We start from the raw sequence: 22,957 nt of genomic DNA on the forward strand, positions 1-22,957 counted from the left end.
GCAGGCAAAACCACAATAGCACGCGGGCTCGATGTACTGTAGTGCGCGTCAACTCGATCTGAATTGCGCGATCACATTCGAAAAAATATATCTTTTCAAGTTCTATTTAGTCCATATGTGTCAAACTCAAGGCCCATGGGCCACATCCGGCCCGGCGTGTAATTAAATCCGGCCCGCGAGATCATTTTATATACTGTATTATTGTTATTAATGGCCTGGGGAAATGAAGCGTTGGTAACACAATAAACTACAGATCCCATAATGCAGCGCTTCAGCTGCCTTGCCGAACACTTACCGCGTTGATCAAGTCTAGCTTATGATGCTGCAAGTTATTGCGAAGCTAGCCCACACGATGCCGAAGAGAAAAGGTGATTCTGAACATAGAGCCTTTAAAAACCAATGGGAGGCTGATTATGTTTACTGACATTGCCGGTAAACCCATGTGTCTCATTTGTGGAGCTAATGTGGCTGTAATTACAGAATTTAATCTAAGACGGCACTGTGAGACAAAACATCAAGATAACCAGAAAGACCTGAATGCAATGCACAAGATAAAGAAAGCAGAAGAGTTAAAGAAGAATCTGACACTTCAGCAGACGTTTTTACTCGTGCAAAATCACAAAGTGATTTCAAGTGAAGCTACTTTTATGGGAGACACAAATGCACCAGTGCAACTTGCCCCACTTTCCCTGTTGCCAAGTAATGTTGAACCAAGTCACCACAATGGTGTTCCCAAATACGCATTTTGCTGATAAACTGAGCGCACTGCACACGGAGTTCGCATGGCGCTTTGGTGACTTTAAAGAACAAAAAAAGAATTTTCTGTTGTTTCGCAACCCATTTGCTGTCGATGTGGAAAGTGCACCTGTGCAGATTCAGATGGAGGTGATTGAGCTGCAGTGTAATGACACACTGAAGGCAAAGTACGATACTGCAGGGCCCGCACAGTTTATTCATGTTTGGTAGCACATATCTGTGTGAGAAGCTCTTTTCAGTCATGAAGACTAACAAAACAGCACACAGGAGTCGCCTCACTGATGAGCACCTGCAGTCCATCCTGAGAATATCCACAACACAGAACCTCACACCAAACATAAACGAAAAAAAAGATGCCAGGCGTCCAGCTCTGATAAAATGACATAAGAGCAAAGACAACTGAATGATCTGATTTGAATCTGATTGCTGAAAAGAACAAATTTTATTTATATTTCCAGGTTTTGTTATGCACCATGTTCATATTTGAATTTGTATAATTTTGACAGGATATATTTTTATGGAGAGCAAAATCTTTTGGGATATTTAAAATTTAAGTTTATTTTTTATATAAAATTACATAAGAGTAAAGAAATTTGAATGTTTGTTCTTTTAACGTTTACTTTATTTCTACCTTGTATAATTTAGACAGGATATATTTTTATGGAGAACAAAATATTATAAGTTATTTAAGGTTTGAGTTGATTTATTCCGGAATAATATTCTGTCGACTAAATAAAAATTCCTTCTATTTAAATTTTAAATAGAACTTGAACAGAAACAATAGTTCATAATATCCACGCAGACTTGCACGTAAGAGCGGGAGTCATCCGTTTTAACAAACAGCGTATTACACTGATACGAAATAGCCTGCCCATTTAATTATTTGTATATGTGAGTGTGTGTGTGTGTATATGTATATATGTAGATATGTATGTATATATGTGTGTGTGTGTATATGTAGATATGTAGATATGTATGTATGTGTGTGTATATATATATAATATATATATATGTATTTGTGTGTGTATATGTGTGTGTGTGTGTATATGTACTGTATGTATGTGTATATATATGTAATATATATATATATATATGAATGACAGCAACACTCCTCACTCACAATAATGACAAAACAATTACATTGACAATCATGTTACGTTATTTTCAAAATGTTTCCTTTTCTTTTTCATTACTTCTTTAACACACTACTTCTCAGCTGCAAAGCGCGGGTATTTTGCTAGTATATATATATTTATATTTGTATATATATTTATATATATATATATATTTATATATATATATATATATTTATGTATATGTATTTATATATATATATATTTATATATATATATTTTTATATATATTTGTATTATATATATATATATATATATATATATATATATATATATATATATATATATATATATGTACAGTGGAACCTCGGTTCACGACCATAATTCGTTCCAGAACTTTGGTCGTGAACCGAAGCAGTTTCCCCATAGGATTGAATGTAAATACAATTAATCCGCTCCAGACCGCATACAAACTGTATGTAAATATGTAAAAATATGTAAAGATTAAGCACAAATATAGTTAATTACACTACAGAATCCACAGTGTAATAGTAAACTAATGTAAAAACATTGAATAACACTGACACAAAACACCCAGGCTCCCTGATCAGCTACAGGAGCTGGCTCGCTCACGCGCTCTCTCTCTGTGTAGCGCGAGCGCACAAACACACACACACCTATCCGTCCCCCCAATCCCTTCCCTGTCAGCTGCCCGGCTCTCTAATCTCTCTGTAGCACGTGCTCGCGCAGCATTTTTTTAAAATGACTTTTAAGCACAGCAGAAAAAAAAATCCGAAGCGCTTGCAAAAACCAACTCACAAGCAAACAAAAAAGTGAGATTGCAGGAGATCACGCTATTAAACCTAAAGCCTGATCGCTGTAAACAATATTTTTAAAATGACTTTTAAGCACAGCAGAAAAAAACATCGCACAAATCCGAACTTCATTTAAAAACCAACTCGCAAGCAACCAAAAAAGTAACATTGCAACAAATCACACGATGAAGTCCTCCATGTAAACAATTTTTAATGAGTTTTAAGCACAAGGAAAAAGCGAACATTTGAAAAAGAGAAATGTAACATCGCACCTAATCACGCTATGAAAAACTCCATCTGTAAACCTTTCATGAGTTTTAAGCACAAGGAAAAAAGCGAACATTTGAAAAAAGAGAAAAATAACATTGCAACAAATCGCATTATGAACTAAAAAAATTACTTTTGAAAAATCCGTAATACAAAAACCACCAAGAAAACTAACCTTGCATGAAACGAGTTCTGGCATGAAGTGTTTTCCTTCAGGTGTTTTCTCTCTTGTGATTTCTTGGGTTTCTGGTGCTTTTAGCTAGCTGGTGGGAGTGAAAGCCTCATGCAGCCATTCCAAAAAGAACGTTCTTGTGACCCTCCACATTACTGGCAGTCTGGCTTTGTTTACATTATGCTGCTTGAAAGCACGAGGGTTCTCCGATTGGTAAATGAGTAAACTGGTAAACATTTTTTCCACCTTTTGTAATTTCTTTCTTTACTTCGATTTCAATTTTCTTCAAAACTTTCTTCTGACCACTCTCCACTTGCTTAGAAGCCATAGTTAACTGCAAAAGCACACAAAATACTGTAGAGCACAAAGAGAGTGCACGTCTTATTGAAAACAATGAACAAGGAGCGGCTTTGCTTAAATGAAAAAGCATGGCAGCTCACTTTCTCTCTCAGGCTGCCTGTGGGGAGGGGATGGTTTCGCTTGCACTACAGCCTACAGATAGGCAGGCAAACACGTGCAGCAATCTCCTCCTCCCCCTTCCCAGCAGGCACATGCTCGCCCTCTCTCTCTCTCTCTCTCTCTCTCTCTCTCTCTCAACTGAGGACGCAAGGGAAACTGGCTTGTTCAGCAAACACGTGAAGCAATCTCCTCCTCCCCACCCTAGCAGGCACGTGCTCGCTCGCCCTTTCTCTCTCTCTCTCTCTTTCAGCTCAGCTTGCAGGCAGGCAAGGGAACCTGGCTTGTTCGTATACCGAGTGTGTGGTTGTGAACCGAGGCAAAAGTTTGGCGATCTTTTTGGTCGTGAACCGAGTTGTACGTGAACCGGGACGTTAGTGAACCGAGGTTCCACTATATATATATTTTATTTTGTTCTTGTGTTTCTCAGGCATTGTAAAAAAAAAAAAAAAAAGACTGCTTTTAACTTGGTTACTAGGGTATAGCCTTGGTCTCCAGATGAAGCCACCTCAAATAATATAGTGTTCATGTTTTATTTTACAAACATGGATGGATGAATAAATGGATTTTATATTTTCTTTACTAACACACTTTTAAAAATCATTTAACTGTTTTTTGTAATATTTGAATGTAGAAATAAAAAGATAAAAGAAATCAAATAGTATTTGGTAGAAACCTTTAAACAAACTTTTGTTACATTTTTATTTGTCCGAGGAAGTATTGTTTTTGTGTTTTTTTTTAATTACAGGTAGCAATTACAGTGAAAAGTGTGATGTTTTTAGCTGGGGAATTATTCTCTGGGAAGTGATAACACGAAGGAAACCTTTTGATGAAATTGGAGGGCCTGCATTTCGAATTATGTGGGCAGTTCATAATGGTAACAGCTATTTACGGTATTCTCATACATGAAGCCTGCATTCTGTTTTAAGTTAATGCTTGTTTTTATGTGTGTTGTGTTTATTGTCACTGTTTGAAGCACTATATGTAATTTGTGTTGCAACAGTCACTTTGTAAGTGCTTTCATGCCACTTTATATCTAAATGTTATAAAATTTAAAACTCTTTATAGTAAACATAAGATTATTACCAATAAAAAGAAATGGATTGAAGGCTGTCAGCATTACATGTAAGCTTAATTGTACAAGGGTTTGTAGTTAATGTGCTCCAGAATGATTGTAGCCTTATTATTCTGTCTTAGGTACCCGGCCTCCACTCATCAAAAATCTTCCTAAGCCTATAGAAAGTCTTATGACTCGTTGTTGGTCCAAGGATCCTTCTCAACGCCCATCCATGGAGGAAATTGTGAAAATCATGTCTCATCTAATGAAGGTAGTTACTGATTTGTACAAGAAATATTTCACCCATACAGATTATTGGAGATAATTATCACATCGTTAATTATCACATTCACAAACCTACTTAATCCAGTTAATTGTTGTGAACTCTTAAATAGGTTTGTTTATTTTACAGCCCTGATGAATTTTATAGCCCTTAAACACACCCCTCAAAAATGGCATCAGATGAACAAAGTACTTAAAAATTTGAAAAAAAAAATGCACTTCAGTTGATGTTTTAATTTCTAATAACAAATAAATGTCAAACCACTGGAAGTCAGCAGTTCATCAGAACAAGTGTCTATGGTGTAACAGTTTCTTGTCTCTTGTTGAATATTAACACTGAATGCAGTGCCAGTTCACTACAAGGACCACTCTTCCACACTTCCATACTCTAATTTACACAGGACAAATACATGTTTAACAAAATGTGCATATCTGTATGGAGATTAAGGGTTAGATGCTGGATTCAAACTCAGGAAGCTGGGTCATTGAGACTATAGTGTTAACCGCTGTGCCACAGTGTCTCTCTCTTTGGCTGTATGGTATTTCACCATCTTTGCTGACATCTGTAGATTTAATTTTTTTAATTTGTAATTAAAAGCAAAGCCAATGTAACTTATTACTGGACTGAGCAGTCACAAAAAAGGACTGAGCTAATAAAGGCTACATGGGTACATCTGACCTCTCGTTTGCTATATTTGTTAAATTAAAATTTGTTTCATTGATGTTACTATATACCCCTTATTGTAGTTTCCATCTCAGTTCCATGGTGATCTGACATCATCAAACAGGCACTGATATTGTGAAGTTTTTCAACATAAATAAGTTAGCTGACAAGTTGACATAAAGAAGCTGAAACTAACTGCTTGTAAAATTAATCCAAGAATCAACAGTAAACTCACACAGTCATGGAACTATTTTGGCAGCATTGAGCTCTCCATTCAAATTCATAGCATTCAACAGTATTTCCTTGTTTCTTTGTTTCTTTCTCACCTTAATTTTATTCTTTAACCTGAAAATGAAGCTTCTTCCATGCACATTGCTTACTTAGGTCACCCAATTTTTAAAATTTGCTTTTGTCAGTAGTTAAGGATGAATATATGTCTTTATAGTTTGCTCAGGGTCTGCAATGTTTTTTCTATATTCTTGAAAAATTTATGAGGATTAGTACATTCAAGGAAATATTTTAAGTAATTTATAGTGAATTGGTACCAGTGTTCCATATGCTTTATCAATAAGTTTGCGTTTCTGGTCTTTTAATTGTAACAAGGTAACAAACAGGCTATAAACATATTCAGTAAGTAATCGTTCTTGAAACAGTGACACACAAATACTTTTTTCTACCAAAATTGCACAGCTGCATCTCACATAACATTTACTATAACACATTTGATGTAATATATACATGCAGTGTAATTTATCTACTTCTTGCTAAGCTCATCCTTTTCAATATCAGTTGCCATGAGTTACATAGCATATGTAGTATAAAAACAAAGGTATCTTAATGCCAGTTTATATATATTTTATTTGACTTTTGATTGTTTTTAGCCAGCACAGTAAGCTGCATTAAGAAAATATGAGTTTGTATATCATGCAATGCTTTGATAGTGGACTTGGATGCTCTTGTCTAAGTGCTACTCCATGAGCATGAGCTCTGTTAGCAGGGAATACTGCTAGAACATTAGAACAATCTAGACAAGAACAGCCTATTCAACCCAGCAAGGCTTGCCTTTCCTATCCAGGGAATTCTTCTAAAAAAAAAAAAATCAGGTCTGGTTTTGAAAGTCCCTAAAGTCCTACTGTCTACCACACTACTTAGTAGCTTATTTCATGTGTCTATGGTTGTCAATGTAAAACTGCCTAATGTTTGTGCAAAATTTACCCTTAACAGGTTTCCTATTGTGTCCCTTGATGAACTCATTTTAGAACAACAGTTTTGGTCCACTGTACTAATTCCCTTCATAATTTTAAACACTTTAATCATGTCTCCCCTTAATCTGCCTTTGCTTAAACTGAAAAGGTTCAGCTGTTTTAATCTTTCCATATAATTCATCCCCTGTAGCCGTGATATCAGTCTAGCCACTCTTCTCCAGACTTTTTCTAGTGGTGTTATATTCATTTTGTAACGTGGCCTCACCGGTATGTTATATAGCTTGAGCATAACTTGGACTTGTATTCTACACATCATATTAATAACCTAACATTGTGTTAGCTTTGCCAGAGGATAGTGTTAAGTCAATTATGCTTCTCATAATCTGTAATTTATATTTTCAGAACTCCCGTTGTGTATTCAGACCTAACATTTATACTTCCTACATGTAATACTTTGACTTTACTTACATTAAACTTCATCTGCCACAAATCTGCCCAAGCCTGTATGCTGTCCAATGCCCTCTGTAATGATTCAACGTATTGTAGATTATCTGCCAGTCCTTCTGTTTTGGTATCATCTGCCAGTTTAACCAACTTGTTACTTACATTCCTGTCTAAATCATTTATATATTTTAAAAATAGCCACAGCCCCTAGCAAGGACCCCTGTTGTTACGTTATTTTCAAAATGTTTCCTTTTCTTTTTCATTGCTTCTTTAACACACTACTTCTCCGCTGCGAAGCGCGGGTATTTTGCTAGTCATTTATATATTTTAAAAATAGCCACAGCCCCTAGCAAGGACCCCTGTTGGAACACCACTCTTAATGTCAGTCAATTCTGATAGGGTTCCTCTCACCATCATCCTCTGCTTCCTCTGCCTAAAAAGTATTTCACTTAATCTACAAACATAATCCTGAACTCCTACTTCTTTTAGTTTGATGCCCAACCTCTCATGTGGCACCTTATCAAATGCTTTCTGAAAGTCAAGATAAACAATATTATATGCTTCTCTTTGATCATATTGTTTTGTTGCTTCCTCATAGAATTCTAGCATGTTGGTAAAACATGACCTACCTCTTTAACCGATGCTGACTGTTCAGTAAAACTCTTTCTTGCCATGTGTTGCTTATTCATATCCTTAATAATTCCTTCTATTAATTTACCTGTGGTAAATGTTAGGCTTACTGGCCTATAGTTGCTTGGATCTGCCCAGCCACCCTTTTTATGTAACGGGATAATATTTGCCATTTTCCACTCCTTAGGAATTTCCCCAGTGCGCAACAACTTCCTAAAAATATGCATCAAGGATTTATATATGTAAACCTCCTTAAAAATTCATGGGTAAATATTTTCTGTTCCTGGGGCCTCATGCATAACGCCGTGCATAGAATTCACACTAAAACATGGAATAAGGACAAAAGAGGAAATGCTCGTACGCACAAAAAGATCCGGATGCATAAATCTGTGTGTTTGCCAACTTCCACGTTCTTCCGCTTCTTCTTATTACTAGTAGATGTGGTAGTCTAATATTTTTGTGGACCCTGTGAGTAAATTCTATACCACTTTAAAAACGTATTTTTTCAGATATCGAGTCTTGTGATCATAAGTTATTCTCTGTTGTATAGTTATCAGTTAGTTTGTAAATATTCTGTGTAGCTAAACCACAGATTAAATCAGTGGAATGAGAATTTTGAAGTTGCTTGTAGACCTAATTATTGCCAGTGAAGATACCAGCAAAATATAGTACTACTTATTTAACTTTCAAGTACTTTCCTAGTACTAAACTAATTAAATTAAGTAAATTGAGTTAAAAAATTGGCCATTATTCTTCACTCATAACTTTTCTAAATTGTCATTATTTTTGAGTGTACATTGTAATATCTTAACTGCTTCACAATAGGTTGCCATTTTTATTTTTAAAATAAATATAAATATGTCTTTTGTCTTTGATCTGACTCTTGGGATTGTTTTAGTTTTAATATATAAATGTACTTTGTCTTAACTTACACTATAACATTAGGTGCCAACTACCATAACATTTTTCTTAAACCAGTTTTTGTCTAATATTTTGTATTTTTAAATTAGCATATTTCAATACAAGATTTTGAAACAAAATATTTTTTGTTAATGATTAATTTTATGTGTTCTTTTTCTTCAGTATTTTCCAGGATATGATGAACCACTTCAGTATCCTTGTCAGTATTCTGAGGAAGGGCAAAGTAATTCTGCTACCAGTACAGGTATTAAATGTAATATGAGCGGATTTTTATTGTGTAAAGTGTAATGTGGAGGACAGCAGTTGTAACATTCTTTTTTTTTTCTTTTACTTGAATTATGTTTTGCTAAAACCTTCCATGCTTAACATTTTGAATAATCCTTGTTTTCCCCTACCTTCACCTCTTCAGAAATTTATCTGAAATCAACATATTTATCAGTCCTTGTTATAAACACAAACACAATATAGAGAGGTGCTGCATATTGCAGCAAAATATAGTAGGTTACCAAAGTTATGCATAATATTTATTTGACCTCTTATGCCTTAACACTAGAATTACCAGATCCTACGAAAAAACTCGTAATTCCGTCCCACCTTAAATCGCTTCTTAAATCCCTTCACACCTCTCCGCCAGCGCCTTTGTCTTCTAAATGTGCTGATAAAGAGAAGCTTGGAGCAGCCGGCTATTCCATCCCCCCACCAATTTAGAACGTGCACAAACTTCTCCCAGCTCATGCCTTGATTGAGTATCTGGGAGTGAAGTGGAGTTTTAGAGTGGAAATAATAGATCGTTATTTGGAACACACGCATTTCATGTCTGTTCCGTTTCTACAGTAATCTGTGTCAACACATTGTTAAAACAGAAACTTTTTTTTATATTCTAGTAGTAGATGACAAAATGTAGGCATAAACAATATAATGTATGAAGCCTGAAGTCCAAATAGCAAAGAAACATTTTCACAAGAATAACACAATTGCGCTTTTATTCAAAATATAACTGCAGAAACAAAAAGCCGCCTTAACATGCGACATTGACAGCAGTTTATTGTAATTGCCTCCGTGGTTCAATAGACTCAGCCCCGCTTGGGAATCAAGAGGTCACGAGTTCGATCCTGCGCCCCTCCGCTTTGAGAAGTAAACTGCTCTTAGTCTTACTGTTTTAGAATAAAAGCATACATTTGATTTCAGTCTGTAACAGCCGTGCAATTTATGATCCTTGTAAAGGTTAGCTTTTTTTTTTATTCACTTTTCATTCTCTCAGTCGCTCAGAATCAATCCATACAACCCCATCTGACACGGCTGTTTTCACTAAAGACGCGCTATAGCTCTGCAGTGTACCACGATGCATACTAACGCCCCCAACCCCGGGTTCTGACACACAAACGCTGGCGAAGCTGCCTTCTTCGTATCTCACCGTCACTTGCTTTTCTTTTTATTCAGTTTTATTGAGTGTTCCTGCCAGTCCCCGCATGTTGCTGTATGCTGTTTCTTTTGTACTCCAGGACATGCAGAGGAAAGAATGGTAAAGACCAGTAACTTCGGCGCTATATGCAATCATCAGACACTCCCCATCTGCCCATGTCGCTCAAACACAGGAACATATATTGGTGTAAAAGTATAACAAAAGTGCACTTTTATTCAAGTGCACTTTTTCCATCGCCTTTTCCTGTAAGAAGCAATGTACACACTTCTCTCTATGCTGTGGTTTCTATTACACACCTGAAAGAAAGAGACAATATATGTGAAAATATAATCGCACTAATGCAATATTATTTGAAAACGAACAGCGTCAGATCGGGTGTGAATTTATGCAGGAACTGGAAATTCTCTGATGCGGGACCTTCCCCCAGGGAAGAAAGTACAGTGTCAGGTGCTCATTCAGTGTAATAGAAACCATAGCACAGAGAGGTGTGTACACGGCAACAAGTACACGTGTCGTAAATGTAGGAAGGACGGTCCTTGGGTGTGTGGGAACTGTTAATATTTGAATGTGATGATTTTATATAGCACGGAATGAAAATCTGCACTTCTTAGCATTGCACCATGCAAGCTGTCGATCAATCGCCTACTGTAACTTGCTTTTTTTTCTTGGTTATACAGGTAGTTTTGAATAAAAGTGCACTTGTTTTGTTTGCGAAATGAAGTGTCTGCGTGCACTTTTCGTGGCATTACACGTATTTTTGAGCATGCCCGCTTGAGCAGTAAAAAGTATTGAAAAGTATAACAAAACAACGGGCAGATGGGGAGTGTCTGATGATTGCATATAGCGCCGAACTTACTGCTCTTTACTATTCTCTCCTCTGCATGCCCTGGAGTACAAAAGAAACAGAATACAGACGCTATAGCTCTGCGTTGTACCACGATGCATACTAACGCCCCCACCGGTTCTGACACACAGACGCTGCTAAGCTGCCTTCTTCGTATCTCACCGTCACTTGATTTTCTTTTTATTCAGTTTTATTGAGTGTTCCTGCCAGTCCCGCATGTTGCTGTATGCTGGATATTTTCACATGTATTGTCTCTTTCTTTCAGGTGTGTAATAGAAACCACGGCATAGAGAGAAGTGTGTACATTGCTTCTTACAGGAAAAGCGATGGAAAAAGTGCACTTGAATAAAAGTGCACTTTTGTTATACTTTTACACCAATATATGTTCCTGTGTTTGAACGACACGGGCAGATGGGGAGTGTCTGATGATTGCATATAGCGAAGTTACTGGTCTTTACCATTCTTTCCTCTGCATGTCCTGGAGTACAAAAGAAACAGCATACAGCAACATGCGGGGACTGGCAGGAACACTCAATAAAACTGAATAAAAAGAAAAGCAAGTGACGGTGAGATACGAAGAAGGCAGCTTCGCCAGCGTTTGTGTGTCAGAACCCGGGATTGGGGGCGTTAGTATGCATCGTGGTACACTGCAGAGCTATAGCGTCTTTAGTGAAAACAGCCGTGTCAGATGGGGTTGTATGGATTGATTCTGAACGCGACTGAGAGAATGAAAAGTGAATAAAAAAAAAAAGCTAACCTTTACAAGGATCATAAATTGCACGGCTGTTACAGACTGAAATCAAATGTATGCTTTTATTCTAAAACAGTAAGACTAAGAGCAGTTTACTTCTCAAAACAGAGGGGCAGGATCGAACTCGTGACCTCTTGATTCAAGCGGGGCTGAGTCTATTAAACCACGGAGGCAGTTATAATAAACTGCTGTCAATGTCGCATGTTAAGGCGGCTTTTGTTTCTGCAGTTATATTTTGAATAAAAGCGCAATTGTGTTATTCTTGTGAAAATGTTTCTTTGCCATTTGGACTTCAGGCTTCATACACTATATAGTTTATGCCTACATTTTGTCATCTACTACTAGAATATAAAAAACGTTTCTGTTTTAACAATGTGTTGACACAGATTACTGTAGAAACGGAACTGACATGAAATGCGTGTGTTCCAAATAACGATCTATTATTTCCACTCTAAAACTCCACTTCACTCCCAGATACTCAATCAAGCTGAAGTTCGTGCACGTTCTAAATTGGTGGGGGGTGGAATAGCCGGCTGCTCCAAGCTTCTCTTTATCAGCACATTTAGAAGACAAAAGACGCTGGGGGAGAGGTGTGAATGGATTTAAGAAGCAGTTTAAGGTGGGACGGAATTACGAGTTTTTTCGTAGGCTCTGGTAATTCTAGTGTTAAAGGTGTTTTGGCCTTATTGTGCATAAATTATATTCCCAGTTATTATTCTGCTTATGTAATAAAGGAGATGCAAATGGCTGAAGAGTACTGAGTACAACACTACAAATTAAAAAAAAAAAAAATGTGCAAAAAATAGTACATAACCAAGACATTTTATGATGTGCAACACTGGAATCAGTTTTTTTTTTTGCACCCCAATCTTTCAGTTATCATTGTGCCAAATTGATATGTCATAACCCATATAATTGCAAAGATATACAGTTTGGCACATGGTGTCCCTCTTTCTGGAAACATTACGGCTTCTTTTGGAAATATTTAGTCTCTTGCAATCTCTCAAAACAAGTATTGCAGTTAAATACATTTTTTTTATTTTTAGAAAAAAGGTAGTATACATATGTACACACACCTATGTATCACTCAGCAGCAACATGCAAATTTATAATTATGTACCTGTCCAGACCTTTAATTTCAAAATTGTCATGGCAGTCCTTAAAACAATTCCTTTTTGCCACCAAGCACAGAGAAAAATTACATTTTGGGGTTTTTGTGCTGCAGTTCACCCAACTTCTCCTATGGTCTGTTGCAGTTGCCCCACAGAGGTTTATTTATTTGTTTTTGTTGGTGGTTGTTGATTTTACTTGTATTTCATGCCTGGAATTAATTACACATACTTTCTTACCAGCTTCTTCCAGTGCTGGTAGAATGGGGGCAATGTCTTTGCTGACAACCATGGGCATGGGGCAGACAATAGAGCTAGAGCTAGTAACACACACATCACACATACTCTTAAACCACCGTTTCTTAGGCACCTTTGCATCACAGGTGGCCAGTGCTGGGTCACAAGCTCATGAAACTTGTTCATGGTTTAATCCTTTCCAACTCGAAACCTATCCCCGGGTGGGTTCTAATCCCATTCGCTTTTAGCACTTGCCTCAACCTATCCCACCCCGCCAAGGCCGTTCTTCAATTTTATTTCTAGTCTTTAATTTATCTTGTTTTTGTCTTGGGGAAGCGAAGAGGGTACAATTAAAAATGGACAAAAAAAAATTCACAGTGCTATCTGTCACATCAGTGGAGAGGGGTGATGGTGATTATACTGTGAACAAGGCAATAGCTGAAACTGATTGGATTTTTTTTTATTATTATTGTTACCCTCATGTGCTCGCTACACAAGTAGCTTGATACAGTGACATATTGGGTCCTCATGTGAAACTTTGAGAGAAACAAGTATAATGTAACAGTGCTCACTGGTGCACTAAGAAACAATGCCGATACTCTAAGCTGAAATTGACAGAGAACTGACATGGGGAAAACATGTAGCAGACAGATTGCTCAAAAATGCAAAACTGAAATCACTGTTGTTCAGTTATGATGATAGTAAAGGGGCCAGTACAAGGATGAAAGATTAGGCAGCTTTTGTTTGTTTATGAATCTGTAAACTGTGAATTTGAAGTAAACAGTGTGTGCCAACCCATAAGAAGGAGTTGAAAAGGACTGTCTTTAAGAGAGCTGATAACACAGTGCCACAGGAGATGCAGATTTCAGTACTCAAAACACCTGAATCAGTAAATTTGCCTAACGATACCAGTAGCTTCAGTGATCTAAGTGTGTCTGTCTCTTCGATTGCCAAGTTCATTGCAATGTACAAATTAATAATTAAGGTTCAGTACCCTTGTGCTACTGAAACCCTGAATGGATAAACAGCTATTTTAGATTTTTATTTTCTCACAGCATGAAGTCTTTTGCTCAGTTTCATTTGCTTTCTCCTCGAAAAGCCAGAGGCTTAAAAGTTCATGGACTTAAAAGGATTGATGGTGTTTCAGGATGATGTAAATATCCCAAAATCCAAAATATATAAATTTTAATTAGAAAATGTATTGTTTTAAATTTGTCTTGTTTTTATTGATTACCAATTATCAATGTTTGTTATAGATCAGGTCTCAAAGCAGACAAGAATTGCATTGATTTTAGGGCATTTTTTTCTGTTTATTTCATAATGCTTCATTCTCCAATCAGGGTCCTATGTGGATTACACTTCTACCAATACAAGTAATAAAAGTGATCCAAATGTAGACCTTGGAGATTCTCAGGCGAATGCTATCAATGACACTATCAAGCGCAATGAATCTAAGCTATCCCAGATGTTTAAAATCAAGGTATAGAAAGTAAATGTGTTGCTTGTTTTATACCATATTATTGTATGTTGTAATTAAAGAAAGATATTTTACCACAGTTACATAGACATAATTGTAATACAGATAAATTTATCATCTTTGAGAAGGGTGGCTGGGATTTCAAAATTTAGTATCTGTTAATATAGCATAATCTCAGAAATGTTATATAATAAACTGTCTCAAAGCAAATGCATTTTGTAGCTATACAGGGTGGTCCAGATCTAATTATGCAGATCCAGATTGTCTGGATGACTTTGATTTATGCGGGGACAATTCTAGTTCGGCGCAAAGACAATTCTTCATGTCATCAGTTCGCACACTTCTCAATGGTCCGGGATTTTTTGGGTATTTTCTATGTAATAAACTTAAGTTATAGCGTAATGAAAATTGCATAATTAGCCCTGGACCACCCTATACACAGTATGCATGCAAATCTGTTGTTAGGACATTTGCTCAATGGGTTTAATTGAAGCAGAGTTGCAACTGTGGAGTATCTCTGGAGATTAGGAGGAGCCAGGCACCTTTTAATTTTTTACATGGAAAATTATTTTATGTTGAGTTCTTGAAAGTAGAACAGCTTTATGTTGTAATGCTGATGTTTCTCATTAAATAAGAGGATAAAAACTGTAATTCTAATACAGAAACCTTTGTCTTGAATTTTTGAACTATTGGGTGTTGAAATCCTAGCAGTGTTTTACAGTTTGCCAGTGTTGTTAAAAAAAAAAAAAAATCTTTATTTGTACATTTTCACCATTTCTAAAATAAATGATAGAAGAGGCCTTGAAGCAAGATTCTTTCCCTTCTCCTTTCCTCAGTTTGAAAAGCTGCTTTTTCTTTAGAATTAGCCTGTTTTTTAAATTCTGTATACAAAATCTGGTCTTCTTTATCACTTGTAGTGACAAGTGTGTTAACATTCAAATAATTGCCTTTGATTAACACTGACAGTTAATATAAGTTATTCTTCTGAAACTGTGATGCTTCCAGATTCTGTAGTAGTGATATAATATGATAGATGATCTTAAATTGTGCTGTTTTTTCCTATGTGAATACAATAAAAATAAACCACACAGTTCATATTTAAAATAATTTGTTTTACAAGCATTATCTGTTTTTTTTATTTTATTTATTTATTTTTTATATTAATAAAGGGAGAAACTGGACGTTTGAATCTTCCATTGTCTATGGGGGGCAGTGTGGAAAGCTTGTCAGACCAAAAAGTGAGACCTCCTTCTATGACATCTGCAGATTCTAAGAGGATGAGTGCAGATCTGTCAGAATTAGATCACAGGATAACCCTAGCAAATACAGGTAAATCAACTGGGAGAATTGTGGATATACAGGAAATATTTTTATACTGTGTTTTTCTCATTTGTAATCATTTTTATTAACCTGCAATCAGTAAATTATTTTCAGTTTATTTTTATTCATAAATGTGGGGTGAGAAAAGAAAACATAATGGCGTTTTCTGGATTATGTCAAAAGGGTTAAGTTTACTCTGAGCTACTTTTAAAGGTCTGTTTTGGTTTTTCTTATAACTTTCTCTAAGTCAGCAAATTGTTTTATTAGCCAGAAATTATGATGCCAATGTTAACTGGCCATCCATTCTCATAAACATTCTACAGTATTTAATTATGTAAAGACCTACATGGTACTGCTTTTTAAATGCCACTCACAAAGAAGTTTCATTGTATACCTGACAAAGTATCATCCGATTCCCCCATGATAACTCAAAAAGTTCAATGCTGTTACAGTGTCATTCCTGTTTTTCCATCCAAGAAAGCTCATGTTAAAGCGACAAAAAACAAGTGGAAAAACATAATACAGGTGTGAGTAAATCTATTTAGTACTGTTGATTCTTTATGAAAAAATACAGTCAGAGTACAGCTGTTTCTGTTATTTTCAAAGTGCTAAAAATAAATTGCCTGAAGAAGCCTACACTGGTGTGCATATCACTAAGAAGAGTATTTAAAATATGAGAATGCTGTAACTGCAACCCATTTTCACTGACATCTCTCCATATGCTAATTAATGTCAGTAGCAACATGCCTATTGATTTTATTAGAAACACGCCCATTGTCATCAGAAGTCAAAATAATTTCAGTGAATTTAATCATGAAGGAAGAATGATTAACATGAATGGACTACAGATAAGGTAACCCTTCTTCAACATTAACCTTAATCGTTATTACATAATTTCTACCTTATGGTGGGTATAGTGTACGGATGTTTTATGAGAACATCATGCAAGGTTTGCCTTGTGTAATATGTGTGTCAAAAAATTATGCAAATTACTCAGTATGTCACAAGTGAGGTCTGTAGGTTTAATGACAGTTATCTCATAGGTTGCATGTATAATGTAAGTGACATCATAGGCGCTTACTGCATTTGCAGTATATTTAAAATCCACGCTATCAACTTATATGCACAAGGTAAGATACAAGCTTTCCTGAGCACTGTGGAACACTACTGCATCCCTTTCCACATAATGAAAAGTCAATACATACAGTATATTTAGGGCAAAAAAAATATTCTAAATCATTAAATAGTGCTGTTTGTCTGTATTTTTAAGCTGTTATTTGAATGCACCTCAATTCTTTGTAATAATTCACTTGGAAACTCGGTTTAGAAACACCTAGTTTTTTATGACCTGGTGATCTATATTAGGGATAAACAACTATTTTAAGATATGTGACTCATTTTCTCTCTTTGTGGATCTTTAGCTACAAATAACTATATCTATATACATGATCAGTAGGTCCCACCTGAATGAATATAATCAAGCCACCAACATCCACTCACAACTTTAAAATTTAGTCCAGTGCTACAAAATCTTGAGTCTGTTGTCAAGGGGTTTCTACCGGAACTGTGGTGCACACTGCTTTTGATTATTATAGTGCAGTACAAAGTATCAGTGAAAATGTGACAAATCCATTCTGCAATCCCATTTCAAAATGATGAAGGGTAATGTGATCAACATCAAAACAATACCTAGCAGAAAGAGTACCAAGTAAGCAAAGAGAATGAGAATGGCTTATAAACCTCCATTTTCAACACTTTCCATAATAAAAATCCAACATGAGCAGCTTCACCAGTAGCTTTAAGAAGTGTATGCTAAGCTAAAAAAAAAAGGATCTCTAACCTTAAGTTAAATCCTAGATTAGGATATATTTGATAATGAAAGGTAGATCATTGCATAATTGGGAAGCTATAGCTAAAAGTTTGTTTCCTTTAGGTGTTTCATCTTATTATTGTGGAGTATAGATATTAAAAAAGTATTTCAGTTAAATGTTAGGGTTTATCAGCACTGGAAGTATAATAAGCCCATAAACAATTGTCATTGTGTATCACTGCTATGTTTGGATATTTAATATTAAATTAAGTTAATTAGTCAGTTTAAGGACATATTTTCAGTCCATCAAGAGCATGTTGTTGATGATTCGAGTTAGAAAAACAGCTGTGACATCTTTACCTTTCACTGGTCCCTATTATACAAAGGAATGCTTGGGAGAAATGTCACGATACCGACTTTTAGTGGTCTGAACCCTAATTGACATACATTCTGAGCCTTGCATATCTAGTTGACAGATGGAAAATTACCATTTAACTTTATAGCTTAGCACTTCTAAGAAAATCACAGATCATTGGTAATGTCCTTTTATAAAGTACATTCTTATACATTGTGTGTTTTAATAATGAATAGATGGCAGTGTATTGCCATGCATGTAGGATAGAACTTCACAGTCATTCTCTGGATAGATTAGTCTACAGCAAACTGATCATCCAAGTTTTGGGGTTTTGTCATTTTTACATTAAGAATATATAATTTTACCACTTGCTACATGTAAAAACTTTGCCTCTTTTAAATAACTGTTCAGACTTAAGAATGAACCAAGATTGATTTTACACCAAGACATTTGATGATCTATAATTAGTATAACAAACTTGGCACTGACAAGGCACAGCACTAGTTTGATGAGCTGTAGGGCACTGATAGAACATGTGGCATTTATTCAGTTTTATTTATTGACTAATTCAGTTAAACTCAACGTTCAACATGAATATGAACAAAAGCTTTATCATGAGATTGATATTATGATATTAATAGTGCTGTAGCTCCATTTTTGTATATATATATTTTGTCATGGCCTGATGAACACATAGAGCCAACACTAATCGTTGAGCAGCCAGCTAGACAACCCCACTTCATTTTAAGAAAATAAAAACATTGGCTAGTAAATGGAAAGACAAAAATTTGCCAGTCTAGCCTTAACAATATTAGCTTGGCTTTGAGTTTCAGACAGCATGGGAGTTCCTTTCACTGTGAGATCTTGTTCCAGAATGAGATGCCTATCTTGGTATGTCTATTTTTATTGTGTCCCGACCAGAAGTGGCATTGCCTTTTTCAAATTCCATGGATGGGGTCATAGGCCGTTTTGGTGTTTTCATTGGAACTGCAGGTGGAAGAGAATTTGCTTTGGTTAATTATTTTCATAAAATAACTGAAAATTTTATATTTTCTTAATTTTGTTGTTCAGTTGCTTAAATTAAAACTTTGGTCTTGCTTTGCTAAATCTGTAATAGCTTTGTAAAACACATTTAAAATTTTACTTGAATGGTACCTAAACTGTTCACAGTTTTCCACTAAATTTGTGCTATTTTGTGAAAGTAAATGGTAAGAAAGAGATTTGTTTCAAACATATATAAATTAGTATGTTTGTTGCTTAATAATGGGTCAGATACATCCCAGAATCCAATAGCAGTGTTTTGTCATGTATAATTACTAGACAAACTGTACATTTTATTTATTTTCTAAAATTTTCATATAAATTATATTAATAAGCATTTTACTTACTACTACAAAAAATAATGCATGATCCTCAACACAAAACAAATATTTTATATTACATACTGATGAATATCATAAGAGGCACATAAAAACTTTAAAATAATGCATTTTTAGAACATCCTCTCTGTTACCGATAAAGTATTTAGAGACAAACACTTCTGTCCCATGTTGCAGCAGTGTTTCCTTTTTTTTAATATATCCTATACAGGTTGATGTACTTAATCTCAGTTATTTGAACTCCACAATTTTATAATTTATGAAAAGACGAAGTTTTTCTAAGTCTATTTAGTGTTTTAAAGTATATGCTTTAGCTGCACTAACTTACTGTGCATAAATTGCTCATCGCTCAGATACTTGCAGCTTGTTTACTAGCTGTTTAAAGGCAGCTGATCTTGGAATTTGCTGCCCCCATATTAATGTTGTGTCCTGTTTTGTGATGTCAGTTCTATGTATATGTATGTATTTTTAAAGCAGATTGCTTACTGTTGGCTATTTGTTATAACAACTGTGCTTTCCTGATATTAAACTGTGTGTGGCTCATGCATGCAGTTGTGTTGCATGAACTTCAGCAAATAAACAGGGGCTTTTTTTTTTTTATATATATATATAAAATATATCATGCTTCACTGTCTTTTGTAGTTTGCATGTGTATGCACCTGTCTGTGTATTTTTACAGCACGTTCCAAGCCTAATCGAGGCCATCGTAAAACTGCTTCATTCGGAACCATTCTGGATGTTCCTAAGATCATCATATCAGGTACCAGTGCTAACAACTGGGCTTATTAACTGGCTGGGTAAATGTCTTGGCTTTGTGATATCATAATAGCTTTTGTGTTTATTGCTCCAGATTACAGCACTAATTCTAGTAGTGTTAATTAGAACATTAAAAGTAAATTTTATTTTAAAATGTATTTTTTTTTTTTTTACCTTTCTGGAGAACTTTGTTTTCAAGTTATTAAGTAAATTATATGCTCATTGCTTAATGCAGCAAAGCAAGCATATTTAGTTACCTCTATTATTATGTAAAAGAGAATGTTTCAGCATTGCTGACAGACTTGCAAGTAGTTCTTGTTTAATGTTAATTTACTTTGGCAATTATCAGTGAAATATGAAAAATGAAATCATTTTCAAGATTCTACTTTTACACATTGATGGTGGAAGATGCAATTAATTTTTTTATCAAAATTTTCCTCTATAGGGAAAATAGGCTAAATGCCAATATTTTTTGTTTTGAGAGTTAGGCAAAACATATTGTTGCTTGTTTATTTTCTATATGAGAAAACAAAATAGCTGCCAAATACAGTCATTTTAAAATAATACTACCTGCATTGTGCACAAGAAAGCTGCACATTTCAATTGTTGTATCTTAGCAAGTTACAAGATGTTTGCTAAAAGTACAAATGTATAGATTATTTTCCTCACCTTGTCTCAAATTACTATATTGCAAAGAACAGGTTTATTTATTTTAAATTCAACTTTGAAAAGGTTCCAGCCAACCCCTGCACAGAGCCAGCCTCAGTCCCAGAATTAAAGTCCTATTCTTGAATTTGAGAAGCCAGTTTTATTGCTGTTGTATCCTAGACATTTTTAAAATCTATTGCAACAACCGGATGGCATATAGTTTCCTTTATTTTGGAAAACAAATGTAAAATGACTGTGCTATTCCTTTTTTCCATATGCTATTTTAATGGCTTTAAAATAGCCATTTTAAGAGCCTTTTCAACTTTTTAGCTGCATGAACCAGTTAGCAGTTTCACACTAATGATGGTATAGTTCCGTTGCAAATACAGTGTTTACAACTGCAACCAAATTGTGTACTGTTTTTGAGATTGCCTAAAACCATAAGTGAATCCTTAAAACACTGATTCATATCACCTCCATTACATTTAATTGAAAAGAGGAAAAGTAATACATTTTAAATGTTTAGATTGTTTGTTCTGCATTTTATTCCTTCACTGCCCACTGTTTCCCCTACCAAATTGAAATTACATCTTGACTATAAAGTTGGAAACTATGAGTGCATAGAAATACTTTTATGCGGAATCTCACACAATAAACATGCAAGAGAGAAAACTAGAAAGTTCTTCTAATTACAGTATATTCAATCCACTTGTTCCATGTATTACTTATAATACTAAGCATTAACTTGGCAGTGGTAGAATGAGTTTTCTGAGGCTTGGATTGTGCACTTTTACAACCTTTTCTTTGACTGTTCATGGGCCATACTTGCTTTATGGGTATTGAGTTTATGTGGTCTTTCACCATGTGGAGATGCATACTTTCAGTTTTTGAATAGTTATTTAAATACTGGATTAATGCAGCTATGGCATTTTGCAATAGTACATGGCTGCACGGAATGTTAAATAGGTTTTAAAATTTACTGTTGAAACCTGGTGGTTTAAGTTCTCAGTGTGACACATTTGGCATGATGACACATGAATGACATGACAACATTTTTTTTAAGCAAAGATTGCATTCATCCTATCAAAACATTTTGGGTTGTTAAGAATTAATGGAGTTTGAAGTTGTGGGAATTTGCAAAAAATATAATATTTTAATGATAGACATTTCCAACCATTACATTTTAAAGTAAAAGTTGTCCAGCATATGAAGACATTTGGCAAATTTAGGTCATGGCACATTAAGTTTGTTTGTATTATTCTCAGTAGGTTCAATTAGATTTTATGAATCATGTATGCTGATAGCCAGACCCAGTACTCTTGGTTCACATTTGAAATATAAGATTGTTCAAATAAAGCACTTTACATATTTACATATACATTAGTGTTCTTTTGTTTAGCCAAAAGTGTATTTTTCACCTACATAAATTATGGAACCCTTTCTTGAAAACACACAGCCATCTAGAATTTAAATTTATGTTGTGGACAATTTATTCTAGACAAGATTATTTTTAATGTTCTGTAATTTACAAAATGACAGAATGGTGCTTAAATCTGGAGCAAGACATGCTTGCGCAATGCTTAGCACTTGAATCAAAAAAAATAAAGGTTTGTGATAATTTAGTAATCCTTGCTTTCTTTTTTCAAGTTTGCCTTGCTTCCCAGCATGCATATATTAGGGATATGTATTTAGAGCTGAAGTATTGTCATTAATTCCTTCCCTACCCATCCCTGTTTTCTGGTTTTGAGTTGTGAAAATTTTATTTGACTGGAAATATAAATTAACTATCTGTATTTTTAGTGTAATGAATTACAAATCATTTTTAGTATTTTTTTTTATCTACAGAGTGCTTCAATTTTATTTTCTAAAAATTTTGTAACTTGACAATACTTCAGTCCAGGTCATTTTTACTGATAACTTTTCAGATTTTTAGTTTATCTTTCCCTTCTGAAAATCACTTTCTGATATTAGTTGTTTTAACAGTTTGTTTAGTAATTTACACTACCAGTCAAAACGTTTAGAACACCTCAGCTTTTTCAGTTTTTATGGAAATACATGTATTTTAATGTCTTATTGATTCATTAAATCAAGGCACAGAATATAGAA

The 22,957-nt window shown here is 35.0% G+C and overlaps 1 protein-coding gene across 3 annotated transcripts in view; it reads left to right on the forward strand.

Annotated features, from left to right (window-relative positions):
* The window catches only part of map3k7 (mitogen-activated protein kinase kinase kinase 7), a 117,697-nt gene that overhangs the window by 61,222 nt on the left and 33,518 nt on the right, over window positions 1-22,957 (forward strand). For 2 of the 3 annotated variants that reach the window (XM_039747977.1, XM_039747979.1), the window contains 6 exons: window positions 4,288-4,416; window positions 4,737-4,867; window positions 8,905-8,986; window positions 14,447-14,586; window positions 15,753-15,912; window positions 20,127-20,207. In XM_039747977.1, coding sequence (XP_039603911.1) covers window positions 4,288-4,416; window positions 4,737-4,867; window positions 8,905-8,986; window positions 14,447-14,586; window positions 15,753-15,912; window positions 20,127-20,207 — 723 coding nt within the window. The remainder of the gene's footprint in view (window positions 1-4,287; window positions 4,417-4,736; window positions 4,868-8,904; window positions 8,987-14,446; window positions 14,587-15,752; window positions 15,913-20,126; window positions 20,208-22,957) is intronic. The other variant, XM_039747978.1, reaches the window with a different exon arrangement.

This window comes from Polypterus senegalus, chromosome 3 (assembly GCF_016835505.1).
Source record: "Polypterus senegalus isolate Bchr_013 chromosome 3, ASM1683550v1, whole genome shotgun sequence".
Lineage (NCBI taxonomy): Eukaryota > Metazoa > Chordata > Cladistia > Polypteriformes > Polypteridae > Polypterus > Polypterus senegalus.